Here is a 23881-nt window from a genome sequence, read left to right on the forward strand (position 1 = left end):
TTGACAACAAGAAGCTCAGAGCTTTTGCTCGTCTTGGTTGTTGCTTTCAGCAAGGAAAGTGCTCAGAGGTTCTCTAAAATAAGTGTCTTACTAGCTTGCCTGGATAAGAGATGGTGATAGAAACAAAGGGAAGAAAAAAACAGGTAAGGTAAGATAAGAAATTCCTCTGGGTTAAATGCTAACAACTGGCAAGTCTAAGGACAGATGAACCAATTTCTTTGCATTGCCATGGTTGTTAATATAGTCCATATCCACACTGAGGATGAGTGAGCATTGTGCAACTGAGATCTAAAAATCAGAACTGTGCGATACAATGTTTTAATACACAAGGCAGCTGAATATTTAATCAGACACCAACAGCCTCGAAAATGTCACCCATATGATCTTTCCATTCTCCGAGTACTGAAAAGCCTTAATTCTCATAGGAAAGGAGCCAAGTTCTCTCCTTTTGGAGATGAATTACACCAACACATCAAACCATCTAACAAGGTGACACTAACAGCATTAGCACATAGGGAAGCCTGATTCAACAGCCAAAAACTCCATGAAAATCTGTTACTGCCTTCAACAAGTACCATGAGGAAACGAAAAAAACACTACAGCCCAAACTTATCAATCCTGAGCATTTTATTAAGCCACTGTACAAAAAGCAAGTACACAACAGCGGATCTACCAAATGCCCTGACAAGATTTTTATACATTAAATAGTAAACTTCAGCTGACTGCTGATTTCCCAGTCTCCAACAGCACATCCCAGAGATATTTCTGCATATGGATATCCTGGCAGTATTTCTAGGCTGTGATAAGCTTCATGATTTCCGTCCTAATAAAGTCAGCCGAGCACTAAAACACGTCAGAGTGTTTTAATGAAACTGGAAAGAGGAAAAGAGAACAAAGTGCAGCAACCCAAATCCTTGCAATCGGAAGTGCACTAAGACAGAGGCATGCCCAAGACTTCTCCCTCCCCCTATGAAGGTTTCTCCTTTTTTTTGTCAGCGTAACTTCAATGTTCTAGCTATCCAATGTTTTTATCGGTAATACCAGTAAAATACCAGTGTTTTTTTTACCAGTAGCAGCACAAGTACACTCACCAACTTTTCCAGGAAACATCATTCCCAGTGAAAGTGTGATTCTGCCATTTGGCAACTGGTAATTGAGGAGGGGGAAATCATGCTGTTTGTCAAGGCCTTTTTGCCTCTGCCTCTCTCCTTTAAAGCTCCCAAGAATGACCCTCTGATTTCCTCCTGCACACTTTCAACTCTGACCACCTAGGCATCTCACACTACTCACAGCTGTCACACACAACATCTGGAGTCTGGAACTAGGATGAAGAAATCAGACTCTATAAACCACTTAAGCAAACTACAGACTTTGCAAAGCTGTCATGTGCTTTTTGAAAACATAATCTAACCCAGTCAGCTAAAACTGCTCCTGTGGCTTCACTCACACCACCTCTGCACGCTGTGGTTTGTCCGCAGTAATACCACAAGAACGTGCACAGGGAGGAAACAAGGGTTGTTGGACAGTTTCAAGAACACACCTTGGTGACTCTACACAGTCTCTGGCACAGCCAGGCAGACGAGACACACAACACGTAGGCAGCTGGAACCGCCCTGCCTGACACCAGCTCCACAATTTCACCAACCTCCCTTCCTCCTCCTTGCCAAGCCTCTCTACAAAGACATAACGTGCTTGTGGCATCTTATGTTCAGACTACGTGACACTATTGCACACAAGGGTGGGGGAAACTCTGTGCTCTGCACCTACAACAGCACAAGACTACAAGAGCAAATCCCATCTCCACTGTACGGCAGCTACCTTGGCTTTCTGCCTGCTGCTCTCACCATGCATGGCAGCCCATCTTATGCTGAAACTTCTCTTAGAATGGGGCAAAAGCTTTGAAGTACGGAGCAAGCAAATGTTTACATTAACATGTAACTTCCTCCAACTTTCAGTACTTGAAGTTTACTATATCCTTCCAGGAGCAATTTGCAACTCTTGAGGTCTTCCTTTCCTGAACTTCATGAACTGGTGCTACACTTGCAGTGGAAAGCAGAGCAGTATCAAGACAAGCCCGATCAAAGAACAGCAGCACTATAAGACTGATAATTTGGTTACAAGGGAGCAAATGTAAACAGAGAGTAGACTTACTGAGCAAAAAATAAAAGGAGGAGGACAGTAAAGCACAGCAGGCAGACGAAAGCAGGTGACGCTCCCCAGGAACACTGTTGGTCACAGGGCTGGGAACACGATTCATAGGTAAAGAATGAGAAGTTCCAGGTAACAAAGGATTCTGCAGTCCCCTTTCATCCGCAGACACTACCGACACATAGAAATAACTGTTTCCCTTCACAACATACTCAGTACTGCTCATTAATTTACTTAGCACAGCTACTTAGTCTTAGATCTGAGAGAGGCTGGTTTAGTTATTAACACTGCCTTCACTTTATAAAGCTGCTCGTGCTCATGTAAGAGCAAGAAGTGAGAGGCCACCATGACACCCCAGGGTGTCACTTCACCTACACTTTGCCAGCTACTCCCCCTCACAGCTGTGAACGCAGACACCTACCCTGCGAAAGCAAAGCCCTTCCTCAGAGGTAGACATAGACAGCCTTTTGCTTCCTTACATCACTGCCTTTTGTCTAGGGGACACACCCTCTTTGAGGAGCCATAGGTAGACTGGTATGGGCACAGCCAGCTGGAGAAGGCTCTCGGAAAGGACTGGTCAGGCAGAGAAGGCTTGTCTGACAAGTTGGCAGAGGGAAGAATTGAGCTTCAGACGCTGGAGGTAAACAAGTAAGGGTAGCTCTTTCAAAGAGGGAAGGAACCAGGACTTGTGAAAGAAAAACAGGAAAAATGTGCATTCAGAAAACCCAGAGAGTGCCTGTTTTCCTCTTCAGGTTACTGCTGTAAATGTGGTCACTCAGCCAGGCTTGCTGGCCACTGGCAGCAGAGAAGCTGTGGCTGGTCCATGACTACTGAGAAATCCCCAAGGTCCACCACGTACACCCCAGAAAGTACAACAGCTCCAAGGCAGCAAACCCAATGGGAGCAGGATGTGCTAGACCTTGGAGTGACAGGCTGAGGGTGGACAGTAGAGGTATAAGGGGGCATTAGGGAGATGGATGTGTGTAGATGCCAGATTTGATGTGCTAGTACTACACACTGCAAAGCAGTGACACTTGACAGAGTCTCACCTGTGGCAGCCCCAGGCTTTGATTAAGTAGCATATGATTTTCAAAAGCATTTGGTGTGTTCCTTACTGTTTCCATTTATTTCAATCCTGCAGTGGTTGGCATGGGAGCAAGACAAAGCCACATGTTCCTGAAAAGCCACATCTGCAAAGTGCAGACTCAATAGAGCACCCTTGCCCTTGCTTTCAAGGACATCCCCATCAGGTTCACAAATACTGCTTGAAAATACATTACTGCAAAGAAGCACAGTGACTGGGACAAAGGAGGTAAAGAATGCAGTGCTATGAAACACTTTTTAAAAATTATTAATTTTATCTACTGGGCATTCTGAGAAAAGGAGATCATCTGTACATTCTTTTTCGGTGAGTTTATATAGGCAGGCAACTGTTTCAAAGGCAGGTCAGATGTTGAAGACAGCAAGCATTTCTTCACAGCTCTTTTCAGCTAGCAAACATATTTGATTTCTGAGAAAAAGAAGTTTCACATAGATCTTTGAGATAAAGTCTTATTTCCAATACTGCTTAAGGTGGAGTATCAGGCTGTTACAGCATTCTGTATGATTTGTCACATCCTGAAGACAAGAAAACCCAACTTTCCAGCATCAACAGCTATCAAACTATTAAATCTTTCCCAGAAGCTGTGATTCTCAGCCCTACACATTCAGCTTGATGAAGTCATCAGTTTTGTCCAGCACAGACAACTATTCTGATCAACTATTCTGATTACAAAAAGGTTGGGGCATTCAGAAAACTTTTGTCTATCACCTCCAGCTTCTTTTCTACCATCTTCCTTTATCCCCACACACAGTTACACACCCATTTTATCCTGAACTCATCTTTCAACTTCAGCATGGTTTCAGGAAAGGGGACAGTCATTAGTGCCACACACCTACTTTTTCTAAATGAAGTCAGTTTTAAATCCTGTCTTCTAATTTTAAAATTATTCTGAAGCCAAAAACATCAATCCAGCCAAAATGGACACACCTTAAAGCAAACTCATGTTGCTGCAGTCACTACTGAAGGTGTAATAACCTCATACAGCTTGGTCAGATTCTGTGAGTGACCAAAGCAGCAAAAGGGTTGAGTACAAATGAACATACCTGACTCTGCAAGGGGTGGCCAGTTTAATAATCTGACTCTTTCTACAAACAACACTTACAATGGGTGCTGAAACATAAATTGTGTCATACTCCTTTATTATTTTTCCAGTTTAATGTCAGCAGTTGCAGAACAACACCAAAGAGCTGACTCTGCATGGACGTCTCCTTCCCACAGATCCCTCAGCACGTTCATTTCCAGGCACGTCCTCCCAGCCTTCATCGGGACTGACACCTTGAAGCAGGGCTGTCGTGCCTCTATTACATCTTTTACAGCACACAGCTCTGCTTTCAAGGTGCAGAGAAAATGGGATGAATGCAAAGCAGGACTCTTACAGACCACAGCACTTGGGAAGTGCTGCAGTAGCTGTGTGTTGAGCCTCAGCTCCGTGCCCAAACAGTGGGACAAAACTGTCCCAGATCCTTTGTGAAAAGCCTGCTCAGTGGAACCTCCTTGCTGTGTGTTTAAGCTCTTATTTTGCACAGCTTCACTCATGCAAGGAGGAGAAAGGCAGGGAGAACTAAGCATTCTCCTGCCACTGATCATCCCACCAGTAAGTGGCTCTCAACTTTCTGTACTCAATGCAGCAGCTTGTCTGCAACCTGCTCACAATAAACATAAGCTCTGTCACCTCTCCTCCAGAACAACCAGGGCCTCCTGGCTGACTTCTCACCCAGCAAGAAGAAGCTAAAAGAGGAAGATCCACACAGACTGTCCTTCCAAGCAGGTTGTACATCTGAATTCTCAGCTGTTACAGGGTTTATGATTCACAGGCATCCGCAGTGAGCAGAGGTCTCTAGTCGCTGTAACCCTGTGCTGAAGTTCAGGACAAGTGGACTTATGTTTGAAAGAAAGGTCAGAGAAATCCAGAGAATCTGGGTCGTGTAGTGGGGATTTTTACTTGTTTTGGTGGTGTTTTTTCCCGGTTTTTGAAAGAAAATGAACTTAATTATGGTATTTCTACCCTGCGGCTATAAGGAGATAGATTCCACAATACACACAGAAACCCTGCTCCCCTGCACAATAGCATCCAGACAGGAAATATGGTAAAAAAGCATGGGTTTGTCACTGTATGTTAACAGATGAAAAGTTTGAGGCAAATTCGGCACATTTTTCTGTAACTGTCTTGAAACACTAATTACCAAAGCCCAGGTTTTCTCGCCAGCAGAAGCCAATTGAAGTCCAAATTACTTGAAGAGAACAAATCTCCAGACCTGAAAACAAGTTCCCCATCTCAGATTCAAGCATGTTTTTAAAGCTTAACGAACTGCTAACAACCAGCTCGTTGCTTTACACTACTCTAAAACTCAGCCCACGGTCATGGTGAGAACTCTGGAACAGCATCTACCCTTCCATGCCAAGTGATTGCAGAGACACAAACTACAGATTGTTTCAGGGGGAAAAAGCCAGAGAGAGGAGGAGGAGAGAGATGAGGAAAAACAACCATTTAAATATTAACAAAGCCAGATATCCATCCCTAAGAGGGATGGACTCAAGCAGCTTGCTAATCACCACAATTCGAAGAAACAATTAATTGGTAAATAGTGAGACCATGTGGGAAGATGGCTCTTGGTAGAGCCCATAGGAGTAGCACACCTGGTATTACTGTGGCATTGTCAAAAGTAGGGAGTCAAACAATCGCAGACTGTTAGCTTTTAGTCAAAAGGAACGTCTTTTAGTTAAGATAAACTTCTTAGTCATCTTAAATATTAATTTTACCAACACAGTGTAAAATCCAAGGAAAGGGCACTTCCAGAAAATAAACATGTACTGATTTACACTCTTTCAGTGGCACACACTCCCCCAGTAATTTCTGTTCCCTGAACTGGGGATGCATAAGAATCACTTTGCCAGATGCTATCCCTGTCCCTGCATTACATTCACAAGGTCAGCTGATGTGACAGTAAACACAGCTTTTTAATTAACAAGTTTTCTTTCATTTCAAAAGATGTCCTCTAAGGGCTCTTCCAAGAGGAACTGCTGAAATGATAGCGTTTGACATTTTTGTGAGTAGCATGAATGAGAAGCAAAATTGAATCCTATTACAGATATGTGTAAATGGACAGCAGAACAAGAGAAAAAAACTATTCAGAATATGTAGTAAAGGAAGAAAGAGATGCAAAGTCTTCAAAAGCACTCACTGCAAATGTAACAACTCTTCTCCCACTTGAAGTCACTAGTAAAACCTGCAAGACGTGGAAGGAGAACAGGGTTGGATCCACGTTCATTGCACTGTAAAGTCCCAAAATTCTATTCACAAGCCAGCATTATGTTGGGAAATAACCATCTCTAAACAACATGACCATCTATTCTGAAAATACTAACTGAAGCCTTTAGCATTCTGGAAGCATTAAGTCTTATGTACACACACAAAAAGTGTAAGAAATAAAAGGGAATTTCCTCTTATGAGCAAAGACCTAGGCAGCAGGAAGGAGATCACTCCACTTCTATGAAGTCTTAAAGCCTTCAAAAGGTTCAAGACCCCCTGCATATTTTCCTGTCTTGGTGTTACTCTCAAACACAACCAAGACATCTGTAGGCCATGGTAAGCATTTCTGAAGTCCAGAGATGGGTCTCAAGGGGCTGCCTGAAGGGGACAGTCAGTACTATGTCACAGCTTCCTGAAGCAGGAGATGTGGTTCACTTCCAGAGCTGGACAGAGGTCGCCCACTTCTAGTTGCCCTCACAAGTTTGTCAGAATCAAACCATAGGGCAGAAAAACCGGGAGACCTCAGCCCACACTACCCTGTCCAGCAGAGGCTGGAGAGATGCAACTGCAAGACTCCCAATTCCAGGCATTTCTCCCATTCTCTACTTCAGACAGTCGTCTCTATAATCTCCAACAGCTCAGGACCTTATGCTCCACACATACATCTTCACTACCTATTAGCCATGGCTTCATTCATAGGTCCACAAAAATAGAAAATATGATCTTTGACAAGTCTCCTATACAGAAGGTGTAAGGTTGTCTTTATCCCACGCAGGGGAAGTGGGGGTAAAAGAGGAAGGCTTGATTCTCCTTGTTCCTATTTGCAGAAGAAAACTAAGAAATTCAGTTCCCAATGCTGGAAGACAAACAGATCCACACACAGCAGTATCTGGGATGGGTCTCTCTCCAAGTTTACTGTTACTGTTATGCTGTGACTGTTTACCATGAACAGCTTCTAAAGAGAAGCTGTTCCTTGCTTTACAGCACATCCCTCCCAACTGCCCCAGCCAGCAGAAATCCCACTGCAGGCACAGTCAGTAGTGCTGTGTTGGTAGAGATACATGGTTTCTCAAGAATGGCCACAGGCCCCTCAGAGAGTAGCACTGCACAACCTTTATCAGAATAAATGAAACCTGTAAGATAAATGGGAGTTGGTGTCACATCTTGGAGACAGACCCTTCATTTAAGGGGTAGAAGAAGGGCATTTGAGATCAAACACAGGGAACTTTTTATTTGTATTTCAAAATCTCAGACTGCCCCTCTTCTACAAGCCTAGCTGAAGGCAGGATAGAGGTCTACACTTCAGCATTCAAGATTCGTGAGATTCATTTCATGAGATCCATTTCCAGTTCTGATCTTCTGCTTGCTGCAAACCTTCCATTTTCATCATCATCTTATGCTTGCTTTATTTTATGGGTAAAACAGTAGGCTAGTTGGGTGATTTGCAGGAGGAAGTATCCTCACTGGTTGGAGTTGAATATTCAGGAGGCTTGTCTTCCTTCCACTAAGCACCTCATTTATTCCAGGGCCTAAATTTACAAGTCCTCAAGTCCTCAGTAGATGAATAGTGTGTTCAACAGAGAGGACTTAGCTGGTCCTGATAATCAAGACCTCTTTCAGTAATTGCCTAGAATCCACTTATCAGAAAAGCAAGAGATGTCAGATTCAAGGTCACCTCCTCTAATCCAGCCCACCTTGGTCATGCAGCATCCAACACCTACCACCCCATTTTGAGAGAAAGAGACAAAAGACATCAACAGAGAAAAGGAGTAACGGAATCACTCAGGTCAGATTTGCACGTGCTACATGGAGAATTGTGGCTATTTTGTAGGCATCTTATCTCTCTGTCGTGCAATAACAGGTTATGCTACAGAAGCCCCAAGCCCTACAGAGGGCAGTCTGCAATTTGAGGAATTTTTGCTCTAATTACCCACAGTAGGATTTTTATTGTATTATGGAAACAGAAATACCTGTATCTTTACCACATTCCAAAACCAAGAAGTTAATGGAAAGTAAACTGGAAGGTCAACATTCAAAAGAGTCCATGAGAAAGGCTTCAGGGTTTCTTCAAATAACAATTCACAACAATATCACCCTGTGAAGGAGAGGCAGTATCTGCCTCGGGTTCTGCACTTGTGGGTTCTGCCCACTGGAACACAACAAAGAAAATGCAAGGTGAGTCTAGGGAACACAATGCTACAATGACTTTCTTCCACGTTAAGAAAGCATGAAGGGGTGAAGGCACAAGTTGACAAGAGATTCCAAGAGGGGAAAACAAAATTTACAAACCCTCTTGGCCAAAACCAAGTTTGTTCTAAACAACTATATTCAATACGGATCTACTTATACTCTTCGACATACATGAGAAAATTCCCAGCAATAACTGAACAAGGGTAGGCATAAGGATGCAGTGCAATTGGAAAGACAAAGCAGAAGATGCTTGTGACTCATGGCCCTCTCCTTTTTTGTGGAAGGGAAAGGTAATGCCAAATACCAAAATCTGCCCTGAGACCATCTGCTCTTGCCTCCATTTTGATGCATTTCCCAGACAAAGTAAGCAGACCTGTCTCCTCATCCATGCTGCTCAGCTTTAGCTTTCCAGAGCCAGCTAGTATTATTCAGCATCATTACTGTGTTACGTGACATGATTATCAGCTCTGTGAGCTGCTCCAGCTCTAGAGCAATCAGTACAAAGCAGCTTCCATAATCTTCTCAGCCCACCAGCCTCAAGACAGTTTGAAGAGCATATAAAAAGCAGACTTACCTGGCTTGCTTCCTTCACAGTCATGCCCCAGTTGACCTTTGGTGTTCAAGCCACAGGTATACACCTCCCCATCTTCCAACAGGAACACAGAGTGATTTCCTCCACATGCCACCTCCTTGACATTTCTGTCATGAATGAATCCATACACCTGTGGTTCAGGAATGATGACCTGGAGGTTACTACCTATCCCAGGTTGTCCAAAAGACGAGTAGCCCCAGCATAGCATTTTCTCTCTTTTCAGCAAGTCATGTATCCTTCCTGGGCAAGAGAAACAGGAAAATGAGTGTGAATGAAGCAAATACTCCACAACTGATCCTACAGAGATCCTGCTGCTCATGGCAGGAGGTGGAAAAAAACAGAAAAGGCATTTCCTGCATGACTGTCGGGTTTGCAAACTGCCAGTAAACCATTATACAGACAAAGAGGAATCAAGACAGCTCAGCTCTGATACTGAATCAGCACCTTCATGCCTTGGCCATCTTAAAGGTAGTAGAAGTGTTCTGAAACCCAGAAGACTGAGCTTTTACTTCAAAAAATCACTCTGCTTCAAAACTCAAATATCAAATGACTCTCCAAACCAAAAGAATAAACGTGTTTTTTAGACAAAAGGTCTAAACCTGAACTTTTAGAATTATAGCGTTATATTTGCGATCACTTCTAAAGAAATCTTTAAAAATTATCTCAAAGGTGGTCAGACTAGTCCTGAACAGACTGACACAGTATTTGTGGTGTACTGGCCAATGCAGGACTGCATTATTTCTGATAAACCCAGATTAAGAAGTACTTTGCTCAAGTGAACACATTCTTGCAACCCAAATTTGTGCATGTACACGTACACCCCCCTAAACTGAAGCACGGATTTCCCAAGAAGCAGGACACTGACAGCAGTTCACATGGAGCAGTAAACTGACAGCTTGGCCCTGACAGCAATGGACAGGTACTATTGATGCAACTTGCCAGCAGTCAGGTGTTATCTTTTGCACTGTGCTCAGTGAAAGTCAGGGATTTCAGAGTGGGGTAACAGGGGAAGGGAAAAAACATAGCAATAGAAAAGGTCCAAGGAATTACACAGAGTGAACTTAATAATGACAACAGGATGCTAATGCATAAAAATTGAGGGGAGGGAAATAGCATTCCAGGAGAAGCACATGAAAGATTTTAGTAACGCTCGCTTGTCACTCCTAATCTCAATAGGTTTGGCTTATTTGTAAGCATGCTACACTAATAAGACATTGAGAACTCCTCTGACTGAGCCAGAAACTAATTAAAACTTTTTTTTGCAAAGGGAATAAGAAAGAAGATTAAAAAATGAAATACCTGAGACATCAAGTCTTATGACACGCCATGCCATGTTTTAAGCTAAGGCAATTTACAGCAGCAGCATTTCCTATCTTAGCAGAGGATAGAAAACCAAAAGGTAATCCTTGAAACATCAAAGATTCCTTCTCCCAGTCCAAGCAGACAGGAAACATGCATTCAGTTTGTTTCCAAAACCCGGTGCTAATTCAAGCTCTAGGTATTAGCAATAAAGCCTTTCCTAATCTAAGCTCTAAGTAACGGGTGTTCATCTCTTACCACACTACCCTTGCCTGTCAGCGGTGGTCACTTCCCCTGAGGCAGGACTAAGCTGGAAGAGGGAGGGAGAGGTCTGGATTTTCCAGTTACTACTTCATCAGTGGTGCATTTTCCTACCACGAACCGTTTACTTGGATCTTTTATTAGGTGCTTTAAATCGTGCTATGAACCCCATTTATCGCTACCAGCCCTTGCTCCTCTACTTCATAATTCAGTTCATTCACACTCTCATATGTGCTTATCACTGGCCAGCTCCAAGGCACCAAGAGGAAAAAGCAGGAGGTTACAAAGCCCTGCCTAGTTAAATCAGTCATGGTGTACACTGCATTTGGTTGCCCTCAGCACAAAAGCTTGATGGAAGATACCCTCTACACTGGCTATGCTAAGAATAGGAGTGCCGTGGGACACAAGAAAATTGAAGCGTGTACATGTGCTTTAAATGGCACAACTGCTACATTTATAGCAAACTTCATGTTCTATCACAACAAAACAAAACAAAAAACAACCGAACCAAAAATGCATGAGCAATACCCTGAAGGTGGTAGGGAATCATTTCAAAACTGACACCTGAAACAGCAGAAATCTGGGACTGCCATTTCCCTCAGCCTGGGGAATTGCCTTATTATGAAGATATAAGAAAGATATAAGCAGCACAATAGCAGAAATCCTGAAGATCCAAAGGTCACATTCCCTGCTAGGATAAATGGATACTGCCTCTGAGTTGAAAAGATTTCACTAGTATACAACATGAACCACAATGACATTGTACAACATGAGCTAAATATTAATTTGGAATACCTTCTAAAAGGGTTCCTCAATGGTCTGCTCCCTATAGACTAGTCATCTTCCCCAGTGCTACTTTCATTTAAAAATGCTAAAAATACTTTAATTGCTTTCCTTGTGTTCATATTCCACACAAGAATTTGCTGCTAATGGGCACTGGGATGTGATGTGATTGGTAAGAGGTGTTCTTCCTCCAGCTAAGACACTGTTCAAAACAGGAAGAGTTCTAACTCCCAGTTATCTATACAAACTCTGGGGTGATATGTCGTTCAACCCTCATTCATGTAGCCACGTTTTCTGAAGCCCCTCAAGTTTAACAATCCCTATGGCAGACACAGAAAATCTAGTCTTCACTAGATTTTTTTTGTTAGTTTTTTAAATCATCTCTATCGAATCCCATCCCCTCTATCCTCCAAACATTCTACTGATAAATCCCTGTGCAGCTCAATTTCATGGGGAGCACCTTCCACTGGAGAGCAGCAACCAACATAGCCATTTTCAATTTGAGTGTACAGGCACAGCTAAATATTTCCATTGGCCTGGTGAATATCCTTATGTTGAAGACACAGCACATTTTTAAAACCACAACTTTAAGACAGGTTTTTTTATCTGCTCCAAAAAAGCTGTTGCGGGTCTAAATACATTATGTATTTAGTAGGAGCTGTGTCCTGAAACACAACGAGGCTTTAAACGATAATTTCACACTCTGGTGAAATTGGTTTCCAATCTGGTTAAGGCAGTTAGTCTTCTCTGACAGTAGCAGAGGAAGTAAAAATCCATATTACAGTGCAAGCTACCTCTACAAGCTGCATACCTTTCTTACACTAAAACAATTACATAAAAAGTTTCTGGTGTAGGTAAGCATTAACAGACATGTGTCTGCACATACATATATATATATATATATGTATATATATATATGATTTATATTAATTTATCTGAAATTTTAAAAGTTATTAATATTCCTAGCTCAATACACCTTAAAAAAACTGAATTCTTATCTTCTGAGGATAAACCCCTAGGGGAGATGTTTTTCTTAAATGCATCAGTTAGGGCATTAAAGTTCCCACTTCTTTTTAAAAACTGGATTGCAAGAACTGCAGTACCCAACCACATCCCCCATTTCTGTTCTTCACAGATCACAACACAGCCAGCTTGATATTCGTGTTTCAGAGATAAGATGCAATGCAGTAAAGCCGGTCTTTTGCAGAGAATCCTCACATATAACAAACATTTAAAAAAAAAAACAAAAAAAAACCCACAAAAAAACCCCTCAAAACCAAAAACAAAAGGAGAGGAGAAGGTATAAGGCCACATTCTCAAAGCCTGACATTCCAAGAATAATTCACCATCAAAACAGTGAAGGATGTACACAGCACAGCTAGAGCTAGGAAAACCTCACACTGTGAGGAATATTTGAGGAAATCTATTGTGGGTGGAAGACCCACCCTCTGCTATAATAAGGCTCAGCTGACATACTAAGTATATATCTTTTGGTGAAAAAGCCACCCCGCTGGTTTGGTGAAATAATAATGCTGCATGTACAATCACGACAGGATGTGTTTTATTTTGCCTCTCTCTTTTTAATAGCTCTTATGCCATACAAAGTCTCTTCACACAATCACACAAACATATTTTAAAGCCACTTCTACTCTGTGCCCTTTCTCGGAAAGTCAGCTAAGTAAATAACGTGATTGCAACAAGCAACACTCAAAGCTGAATGCTCTCTAAACAAAGAGATCTGCCAACTGGCAGAGCATGAATAAACAAGTTTTTCCTTCCCTCTTGTTTGTGAGATTTCAGCTAGCAAATGTGCTCCTTCTATCAGCATTGCTCAACAATGACGGAATTTACTGCTGCTTTCTGCCACTAAGGCTCCAAGCCCACTTTCTTCTTCCGTCTGCCTCCGTTTTAGTCCCACTCAATGTCCAATGTAAACTAGGCTATAAAGCAAGAGAACACAAGATGTATCAGCAAATGAATTAAAGAAGGAACACAGCATTTCCATTGCACAACCACGGGCCCTTAAGCTGGATGTGCCCCCTCCCCCAAAAAAATTTAAAAACAGATACCTAAAATCAAACAAGACATCCACCCCTCCCATCACCTCCATTTTGCAACCCCAGTAAAAAACACCTCCCTGCCTTCACCCCGAACACGGGCTTCTTGGCTTCTGTGATGCTGCTGGCGCTGCTTCCCACGGCCCGACCGCCGCTTCCCGCGGACACACACCACCGATCCCGGACCGCCAGCAGCGGCCCCGGACACCCCTGGGCAGCGGAGCCCTGCCCGCCCCGCAGGCAGGGGATGCAGCAGCAGCAGCGGCCGCCCCCGGCTCCCCGCACCGGCCCGCGGAGGCGCCGCCCGGGGACGCGCGTCCTGCGCCGGGGAGGGCGGCGGGCACAGGGGGCTCCGCCGCGCCCCGGCCCCGGCTCCCCCGCGCACCGTGTCGGCCCCGGGGCCGGCGGCAGCCCCACCGCCGATCCTGGCTCTCCTTCCCCGGCACTCACCCGCCGCCGGCCCCGCCGCTGCCGCCGCGGCGACGAGGAAGGGAAGTCCGGCCCCCGCCGCCGCCGCCGGGAGTGACGCGCGGCGCGGCCAATGCGCAGGGCGGGCTCGGCCCCCGGCGGGCGCAGGGAGGGCCGGGAATCTCTTTTCCCTGGAGCCGGGGCACTGCCCGGGGCCAGAGCGCCTGGCGGCCGCCCGGCCTGCCCGCCCGTGTTGGAATGCCGCGGGAGCGAGGCTGCGGGCACGGGCGCCGGGAGGTCGAGCCCTGCCGGGTGAGCAGGTCAGCAGCCGCTCTAAAGACAGCAGGAATCAGCGGGCAAAGTTTAGCACGTTCTAGAATTTAAGCTGATCTAAATGAAGGGTTCTCAGGGGACAGCCAGCTTGAGAGTGCTTGAAAATGTGATAAGCATGAAATATCACTTGTGGATGACAATAAGTCAGTTCCTTTCCCCTTGGCCTGTTTTTTTCATCTTGCATTTTGTATGGCCTCCAGGCAGCTGTCAGGCTAGTTTGTTTAGGAACGCGTACGTTTTATACAAAGTTTCAACCTCAGGAAAAGGTTTGTTGTCTAAGTATAAATCTCCATTGAGAGAAAGAAGGGGGAAAGAAAAAAGAGGCCAATGAGCAAGCAATTATGTAACTCCTGAGTACTCATTTTCTGGTTTTAATGCCATCCATTAGAAAAAGGTTGCGCCCCACAAGAGCAATGCACAAGCTGGATCCCATTCTGACCATCAAAATGACAGTCAATATCTGAGCAAACCTCAGCCAGATGTTTGCAAGGGCTCAGGATAGGGAGGGAAGGTCCCTCAAGCAAGGCCAGTGCCCACAGGATTCATTGCCCTTATACTACATTTCTGGCAGTTTTCAATGTTTGTGCACTTGTCATGCAATGTGTCACGTATCAGGTAAAAAATCACCCGTATTTGCATGGATCATGCGTGTTCAGCATCAGAAGAGCCACTCTGGTGTTAAATTACACTTGTGGTGTAACAGGCTTGACTTAAGCAGTGTTACAAGCAGCTCCAGTTCTGGGCCCCTCAGTTCAGGAAGGATATTGAGGTGCTGGAGCAGGTCCAGAAGAAGAGCAACGAGGTGAATGGACTTGAACACAAGTCCTATGAGGAGAGGCTGAGGGAGCTGGGGTTGTTTAGCTTGGAGAAGAGGAGGCTCAGGGGAGACCTCATCACTCTACAGCTACCTGAAATGAGGTTGTAGCCAGGTGGGCATCAATCTCTTCTCCCAGGCAGCTATCAGGAAGAAAAGAGGGCATGGTTTTAAGCTCTGCCAGAGAAGGTTTAGGTTGGATATTAGGAAGAAATTCTTTTCAGAGAGGGTAATCAGGCATTGGAATGGGCTGCCCAGGGAAGTGGCGGATTCTCCATCCCTGGAGGTTTTTAAGATGAGACTGGATGTGGCACTTAGTGCCATGGTCTAGTAACCACAGTGGTACTGGATCAAGGGTTAGAGTTGATGATCTCAGAGGTCCTTTCCAACCCAGCTGATTCTATGATTCTAGAATAACTAAAAGTGTAGGTAGAGGAAAAAATATTTTCTGTGTTTGCTTTTGTTTCTGTTTTGTTTATTTCATCATCTGGAGATCTTTGCAAAATAGTCATCATTTCCCTTTACACTCGGTTTCCTCTGTTTCTGACTGAGCAATCAAGGACGGGAAGGTACACACAGAAAAAAAATGAAAATGAAAAGAAAAAGAAGTAGATGATGGAGCAAAGCTCCATTTTAATTTTGTGGAGAACTTTCAAGGCTGTTCATTCATAAATTGATACAATTTTAAATAAAGACACCAAAATAGACCCTCTCTGGTGGTGTCCCTGCACTCTGCTGTGCACACCTCCCTCTGGAGCCTGCTGCTGCCACTGCAGCCTCTTCTTCCTAAGAGCCCAGGTTTCCTTGCACCATGGGTCTTCCTCACCTGGGCTCAGTCAGGCTGGATCAGGCTGGAGTTCAGGTCTCCCTGCTGGCTAAGGGCTGCCCCAGGCGGGCCCATGGCGAGGCTGGACCTTTGCCAGAAGAATGCATAGCTCACCATTTCCTTCATGGGTTAGGTCATCCAGAGACCAGGTATCTGAGGATATCCAGAGATGACAAAATCTGCAGTTCATCCTGATTTCCAAAGCACCTCTCTTGTCCCTTGAGGAGCTGAATAGCAGTCCAGTATCCAGAAGCACATGGGCAAGCATTTGATGAGATCTCCTGACTGTTGCAGTAATACAGGTTCGTTAGAGTTACCTCCACAAAGGGAGACGAGGCAGTGGCTTCCACCTGTCCTGCAAACCCTGTTCCAGTAGGTGTTTTCCTCCAGGGCCCTTCACTAGGTACCCTTCATAGCTCTCTGCCCCCATGGGCCATGGCACACACCTTCTAAGAGGACTGGGCAGAGGCAGCGATGTTTTTATGCCTGGTCAGCCCTGCCTGTTGTCAGGCATCTCATCAACTTGGTAGCCTGAGGAGGGCACGAAAGCCAACACAGAGCACACCTCCACAGGGAAACTGCCCCATGGGTCACAAGTCTATGCATCAGACACCTGGGCCAGAAAGCTTTTGTGAGTAGCAAAAGTCCATCTTTGTGCCCATTGATGACTCTGTGTTGATGTGAAAGCAATGAACTTTTCTGCATTCTTTCATTTTTGGCCCTTCCCACGTTAGGGAAGAGCTCTTCAGAGCGGCTCAGCTGGGGATTAGGCATGTAAGGCAATGTCCCACTACCTCCCATGGAAGCAGTATTTCTGTGTAGTGTCCTCACTGCAGCAACTTGATCGCGAACCTCACCCCTCACACATTTCACCAGGACACCTCCTTAATTTCTCATGGCTTTCAAGCCATGAGAAGTGCTTAGGATGGATCTGGTTGCCCCAGATCCACCCTGGTTACATCACCAGCTCTGCCAGGCTCTTGTGCTTCTCTACAGGTGATGTTCAAATAAGACGAGTCGCCTAAAAAAAATTCCTGCTGCAGGTTCAATGTACTTTTGCTGCCTATTTGAAGCCTTTTAAACTCACAGCTGAATGTGATGCTCACTCATTATATTCTCCTGCATGTCTTATAATGGGCACTGCTTGAGAAAATGTAGACACAGCTCAGTGTCCAAATTAATTTCAGAAAATCAGAGAGGAGTGCTCTGCTCTGAAGGTCTTTATATATATATATATAAAAGCAGGGCTTATTTGAGGACAGATTAAAAATAGCCTTGAAAGTTACTCTGGGCCTTAATCTCCCATGTGATGTTGCATCATACATGACGAGAAGGAAATTCCTTCAGGCTCTAAATAAACCTATTATCATTTAATCCCTAATGGGTTATTTTGAAACCCAAAGAGGATACATCTTTTATGCACTTGCACAACACAGAAGATCACTCTCAGTTTCCAAGCCCTACCAGAGGCTTAGAAGACCATAAAAAGGGAAACAAGCAGCCAGAGTAGGCTGATGAACAGCAGGCTAAGCTGCCAAAACAGAAACCTGTGGTGGCTTGGCAGCATCAGCCAGGGTGGGATGGGGACAACAGCTTGGGCTTCTGCCAGTTCCCTCTTTCCACAAAATTATACCTGCAGCAAGCTGATGCCTTTCCCAGAGCATCCCTGTGATGTCCTGTTTGCCCCAGGTGGGTGAGTGGGACAGGGGTTAGGTCTGAGTGGGCCAGGTCCTCTCATTCCCTTTGGCTGGCAGCTGGCATTCTCCAAGGTGCTAGTTCCCCTCTTGTTACAACTGCCATGCCACCTGCTTTCCTGTACCACCCTGGTGCTTGAGGTGAGTGCTTGATGTTTTTCTTTACTGTACTGTAACTTAAAAGGAAGCTTTCTTATTTTTTTAGTACGTAACAATGTCCATTATACTGAGCTGGAAATTAATAAATAATGCCCATGTCTTTCCTAGGAAACATTTACTTTTCTAAAGAAAAAAAAAAAGTACTAACAGTCAGTTTTTGTCACAAAACAAAAAGGTTTGTGTCATTTACTGACATTTTATCCTGGTCCAAAAGGGTGTGTGTGCGTGTGATACCCAACACAAGGTCAAGACAGAACAGAAAATAAAAACTGCTGTTGACTTCTCATTTTCAATTTTTACATTCATCTAAAGCACATTCTGCATGAAACAGGAAAGACTTACTTGTTCAGCATATACAATACATCTCTTTGAAATACACTGACATCAGCCTTCGAATCCTCTTATGAATGGCTTCCCCAGATCAAGGGGGACAGAAAACACAGATATGCTGCCATGCATAGGCAGATGCATAATGAAGGAAGAACACAACCACGGGGGTGAAAAATGAATCAATTGTCATTTAATTCAACACAGTAAAAGTCTTCTTTACATATGTGCCCTGATACATTTAACAGACCAAAGTGAAGACTGCTGAAAAATCATGATTGTTGTTTGTCTCTCCACAAAGCAAAATAAACAGAAAACATACATCCTGCCTGACACCGTCAATATCCTGCCAGTGCTCTGCACTGTTTTGACAATGAGATTCCAGAAGCCCTGCAAGCCTCATGTCCACAGGGCTCTGTAGACAGAGCTGTTCTGCAAGCCTAAAATTTTATGATTTAATTGCAAAACATCTCCTTGGAAGATATAAAGAAACGTGACAAATATCACAGTTAACACACTAAATAATAAAAAGTCCATTCATGCTTCACAAATACAGCTTTCGGAAAAGTCTAGGAATGATCAAATCCTTGTCCTAAGCATTTCTCTCAGATAAGTCAAAGGCCATATCCAGGTGAGCACAGACTTCTCCTTCAATTCACAGTTTGCAGGAACATGTCTCCTTACTGTTAGTTGCTCCCCAAGAGAATTCTTAACTAACACAGTTGAAAACCTTACCCTAGCTTGTCCCTGCAAGGATGACTGCTCAGCATATCCTGTCTGTATGCTTGGTAATGTACAAATTATTGTACATTGCTGCTGTGAGCTCACTGTGAGCTTGACTGAACAAGACCAGCACAGTGCAGACCCTGTCTGCACAAATATATAAATAGAGTTGCTTATCAGCTTGCTTCTTAGAAGTGTTTCAAACAGGATTCTTCTTTCCTAACTTTACAATCTAACCATGAGGTATCTGGTCCAATATCATTTTTATAATCAATATAAAATCTCAGCAAATAACACACACACACACACAAATGTTTATAAAGCACAGTAAAAATAAGGTAGGGTAGAAACCAGTAAATTTGAGTTATAAAGAGAAAAATATAACAAGTGAAACAAAGATTTTTTTTTGCTTATTTTTGTTTTGAAGTGCTTCTGACGAAGAGTTAGACACAGCCAAAACCTTCATTATGCTCTATGGCATAAAGCAACTTTTCCTTGAGTATGCTTTTACTACTGTATCTGGGGAGATAAAAAATGAGGGAGCAGGTACTGGCAGAGGGATAGAGTTCATCTGGATTTTTTGCTTGAGGCTCTACAATATAAAATCTAAAACATTCCAGCTGATAGACAGGGATTCGATCAGATCCTGACAAGAACCCTGAAGGAACAAGAAAAAAAAAAAGCAAGAAAAAGTAAGCAAATTAAAAAATAAACCAAGATAATGTTAATTGAAAAGCATGAAAATAATTAATGTTAATAAAAATCATGAAGGGAAATCAGTGTAAACATATGGCTATTTTCATGAGCTAATTATTTTGCTTTGTTGAATTACCTGAATACAATAAAGTCTCTTATTGATTAATAAGAATTATAAGCCCTCTTTTACTTTATAATTTAGACTTTGTGGATGAGGAGGGCCAGGCTAGGTCTGACTTTCTACATTTAAAAATAATGAGCTAGCTTTGGTGATCCTTTGAGAGGGTTAAACTGCTTACATCAATATAGTCTGCTCACACAAACTGAGGCCTCTGACCAACAAGACAACCACAAAAGCAAGGGATAAAGTAATTGCAATGTTCAAGGTGGTCAGGTGCACTCAGGCAAGCCTTCGTGGTTTTCACTAGAAAATGTGGTAGCAGAAAATGTGTTGAAAAGCTGTTTGAGACTATAGTATTTTTTATGTGCAACCATCTAAAATGTGTGTTGTGGGGCAGAAAAAAAGGACTATGAAAAGTTTAAAATTACTGATACATTACCAAGGAACATTTTCTTCTTTTCTTCTGGGAGTTTGTGAAACACATTCCAAAAATCTTTGATGGTTTTATCTGACTTGTTATACTGCCTGTATTCCACATTCTGTCAAAGACATAAAAATAAAACAGGCTGGTTAATCCTCAATATTTCCATTTATATTTAAAGCAACAACATTTTATCTGATAAATTTTATAATCGTGTTCATAGATATTCAAATCCTCTTAACCTCTGGAATCTCCTTTTTCATTTGTTTTTTCAAATATTCTTATGACCATCCTTGAGTTATGGCTTGATACTTAGTCTCCTTTATTCTTGTACCTGATGTAGATTAGAAACAGAACTATGACACAAGTCAAAAAAAGAGAAAGTCCCTTGAGCTTCTGTCCATCTGTTCATGACCTATACAATCAATGAAAGAACAGGTCAGAAGTAGTTTATGCTTCACAGATACAGCAGAAGGACACTATACTAGTATACAATACCTTTTCCAAGAGATGCCAGTCAACTGTTGGGTGTCCCTGGAGAACAACCTGGAGGTCTACAGGGAGAAACATCTTCCAATTTCTAGCTGGGCAGCCTCTTAAAAATCCTTGCATAAAGTCCTGAAATGGCTTTTGCACTGATTCATTGAACACATAATTCACGTACAAGTCAACATATTCTTTCCTGGAAAAAATATCAAATGAGCAATGCAATAGGTACTTTTGCAAAAGGAGAATTATAGAGAACTTTATACCTTATTCCTTTATTCTGCACAACCTGCTGAACTGTAAAGATTCAGTCTTTACTGAGATCAGTCGCCACTGGCAATTATTTACTCACTGAATAAACTGCAAGGATGTTCACAAATAAAAGAGAGTGCTGGCCAACATGGATTCATTTTGGTAATACTCCTTTATTTCATGTGAACACTCTAATAATTTCCCTGAAATCAAAATAACTATTTGCACAGCTGCTAATCAGTAGTTTCACTCTTCTTTCTACTTGTGATGGGGATTTGTGTAGTGACATTGTACTTGCACAATCAACTCAATGTAAATGCTATACTTCAAGCTTCCTAAACAGTCCTTTCTTGAATCCCTAAGGGTCCTCAGATCATCTGCATAACTCAGGACACAGAACTTCTCTCTGTCCTCTGTGCCGAGGTTAATATTGACACAAAGCCTTATTGACAGATTGCTCCTTCTCCTTTATATACAAGATATATTCCATAGACATAACAATGCAGAAAACATTTTGCTCTAAAAAAACCCCTTATGGAGGTGTACCTATAGCTGGATTTGTCAGACAAATCATCTGTATTTCACTGAAAATACCGTTCAAGGGTATTTTACACATTTGTTAGGAATTTTTCTGATAACTCCATGTACCTGTATATGCAGATGCCAGGATGTCCAAGGATCCCCTTCTCATCTGCTGCTTGCACAAACTGCCAAAGTCCGACACATGTGCAGCAAATACAGCAGGAACCAAAAGTGTACAAAGACCAAGACCAATGGTCGGTATAATACTGAAGCTGGTATTTTGTAAGGGGATTGGTATAGACATGTTACCTCATACACTTGTAACAAGACAACAAGGTAAGAAATGTAAAAATAAAACTGACCTGTTATCCTTAGTGACAGGAATGTTGGCACCATTTTTTTTAAGTTCAACAACATCCATAGAATCTCCTTCTTCCATTATCTACACAAATAAATTAAAACATTAGCTGCTGTTTCTCCATATGACAGATATATACGTGCTACATCTATCATTCTTCCTGCAGGGCCTGACATAGCACTTTTACTAGTTTGAGTTTACAGACAAATTGTGTCATTTGCACTGGGACAGTCTTGCCCAAGTACATACATGGGATGTCTGAATGGCACAGTGGTCTTACCGTGAAGTCTATGTCCATGCTCTCAAGGTTATGATCACATTCTTCATTCAAAATTCCCCAAAGAATCCTGTCAAAAAGCAAAGGGGAAGAAAGAGAGAAGAAACATGACCACTCGATGCATTTTCAAATTCTGCTGAAAACCATCCTTTGATAAGCAGTATTTAAGTGCATATACATATAGAACACATAACAACACCTACACTCACAGAGAACTATCATATGTGGCCCTGAACTTATGTCATGCTGCTGCCATCAGCGAGGGCAAATGCCTCTAGTAAAAAAAGGATTCCAGGCAAGTCCACCCCCATGCCTTGTGGGGATAACTTTACACAAAGTTCAGTGAGAAGTGGGCTTGGACCATAGCCTTGCTTCCAGACATCATCTATAAAATATGGACCAGCGGGCTGATCTGGGAGAATTGTTTTGGGGTGAAGCACCTCTCCAAGTATTGCAGGCAATCTGATGTTTCAGTTCACTTAAGACTCTTTAGCACCTCAACACAGTCACTGGCTCATGGGATATAGTTTTCATCTTCTTGGCTATTCATAGCACTTGTGTGGAAAGCTGAGCTTCATGGGCCTAAAAGATTTATGTTGGTGACAGCAGCACCTCTCCCTGCTATGTCTGGCTGAAATCTCCTTTCCCAGTGCATGGAGATCCTGTTCTCAGAACTGGCACAACTGCAGTGTATGGCAATACTGTGCCTGTGTAAATTAACACAATGGAAATGGATAATTAGTAAATCAGAGAAAAAAAAACAGCAATAGTAATTGGGTGCTTAGTTCTTCCAAGTCCAAACTACAGCTCATTGGCCTCAGGGATCTCCCTGCACATGGAGACCCAGCCGAAGCTTGGGCCATGCCTGGCTCGTACCGGCCCACAGTTGGGAGCAGCTCCTCGAGGTCCTCCAGGGTGGGGGCCAGGTCCAGCAGCTTTTTGTAGAGAGCCCTGGGGAAGGGGAAGGGCACCATGCACTGGTTAAACAGGGCCATTCCACATAGTGTCCCGATCTGGAAGAAGGTGTCCTTATCCTCATAGCCCGAGGCCTGGTTAGGAACAAGCACACCAGAAAACTGTGACCGCCTTTTCCCATGGGCGGCCTCCCCACCCGCTGCTGCGGGGCTGCCTCACCTTGCTGGGGAACCACACGAGTCCGGAGGGGTAGTGGCGGAAGGCACTGGTGCCTGGCTGGCAGAGGGTCCTGGCAGCAATGCTGAAGAGCTCCTGGGACAGCCCACCCTGGTCCACACCCTTCTCGCCCACAAACACCACCTGCAAGGCCCAAGACACCCACAGACATAGACACCCGTGTTGCCCACAAAATAAGACTGGTTACCCAACAAGCCAATAATTACACACCCGAGAGAGACACTGATTATTTATTTCAGAGCCATGCAAACCTGGGTGCTGAGTGATATTCCACAAATCAAGCACACCCCAGCTGACTTTTCAGGTCATTATTTATACACAGAAACTCAGAGTTAGTGACTGTCCAAGTACAGCCCTTCTATTATGACTGGTTGGTAATTCCCATACAAGTTACATAACCTCAGCTAACTTCTATGTGTGCTCAGGGGAAGGGTCTTCACCTGGGCAGGGGGCTTTTTGACCTGGAGGTGTGATTTTTAGTATTATAACGAACATAGTTCAACTATAGGATACATGGACCTTGAGTATTTTGCCAAGTTATCCAGGTATACACAGACATACATCAACATCTTGATTTACCGCATCCTTAAAGCTTGCGAGTTCCCGGATGTCCTTGACTAGGGAATGCTG

At 43.4% G+C, this 23881-nt stretch overlaps 2 protein-coding genes across 9 annotated transcripts in view; both read right to left on the reverse strand.

Annotated features, from left to right (window-relative positions):
- HERC3 (HECT and RLD domain containing E3 ubiquitin protein ligase 3) overlaps positions 1–14274 on the reverse strand; it is a 48524-nt gene extending 34250 nt beyond the window's left edge. For 2 of the 6 annotated variants that reach the window (XR_007904864.1, XR_007904865.1), the window contains exons 1-2: positions 14133–14267; positions 9265–9522 (exon numbers count right to left, since the gene is read on the reverse strand). Coding sequence is in view for 3 of the 6 variants with exons in the window: in XM_051789744.1 (XP_051645704.1) it covers positions 9265–9490 (226 nt within the window). In the remaining 3 variants the exon portion in view is untranslated. Of the gene's footprint in view, positions 1–9264; positions 9523–14067 lie in introns of all 6 variants that reach the window. The other 4 variants (XR_007904867.1, XM_051789744.1, XM_051789742.1 and 1 more) reach the window with 4 other exon arrangements.
- A 4143-nt stretch (positions 14275–18417) lies between these two features.
- The window catches only part of LOC127472513 (probable E3 ubiquitin-protein ligase HERC4), a 36332-nt gene continuing 30868 nt past the window's right edge, over positions 18418–23881 (reverse strand). For 2 of the 3 annotated variants that reach the window (XM_051790867.1, XM_051790866.1), the window contains exons 17-23: positions 23234–23374; positions 22976–23148; positions 22103–22169; positions 21827–21906; positions 20703–20886; positions 20223–20322; positions 18418–19624 (exon numbers count right to left, since the gene is read on the reverse strand). In XM_051790867.1, coding sequence (XP_051646827.1) covers positions 19410–19624; positions 20223–20322; positions 20703–20886; positions 21827–21906; positions 22103–22169; positions 22976–23148; positions 23234–23374 — 960 coding nt within the window. In that variant the 3' untranslated portion in view covers positions 18418–19409. Of the gene's footprint in view, positions 19625–20222; positions 20323–20702; positions 20887–21826; positions 21907–22102; positions 22170–22975; positions 23149–23233; positions 23375–23881 lie in introns of those variants that run through there. The other variant, XM_051790869.1, reaches the window with a different exon arrangement.

Source organism: Manacus candei, unplaced genomic scaffold (assembly GCF_025592945.1).
Source record: "Manacus candei isolate 608988 ecotype Guabito, Panama unplaced genomic scaffold, ASM2559294v1 h1tg000028l, whole genome shotgun sequence".
Lineage (NCBI taxonomy): Eukaryota > Metazoa > Chordata > Aves > Passeriformes > Pipridae > Manacus > Manacus candei.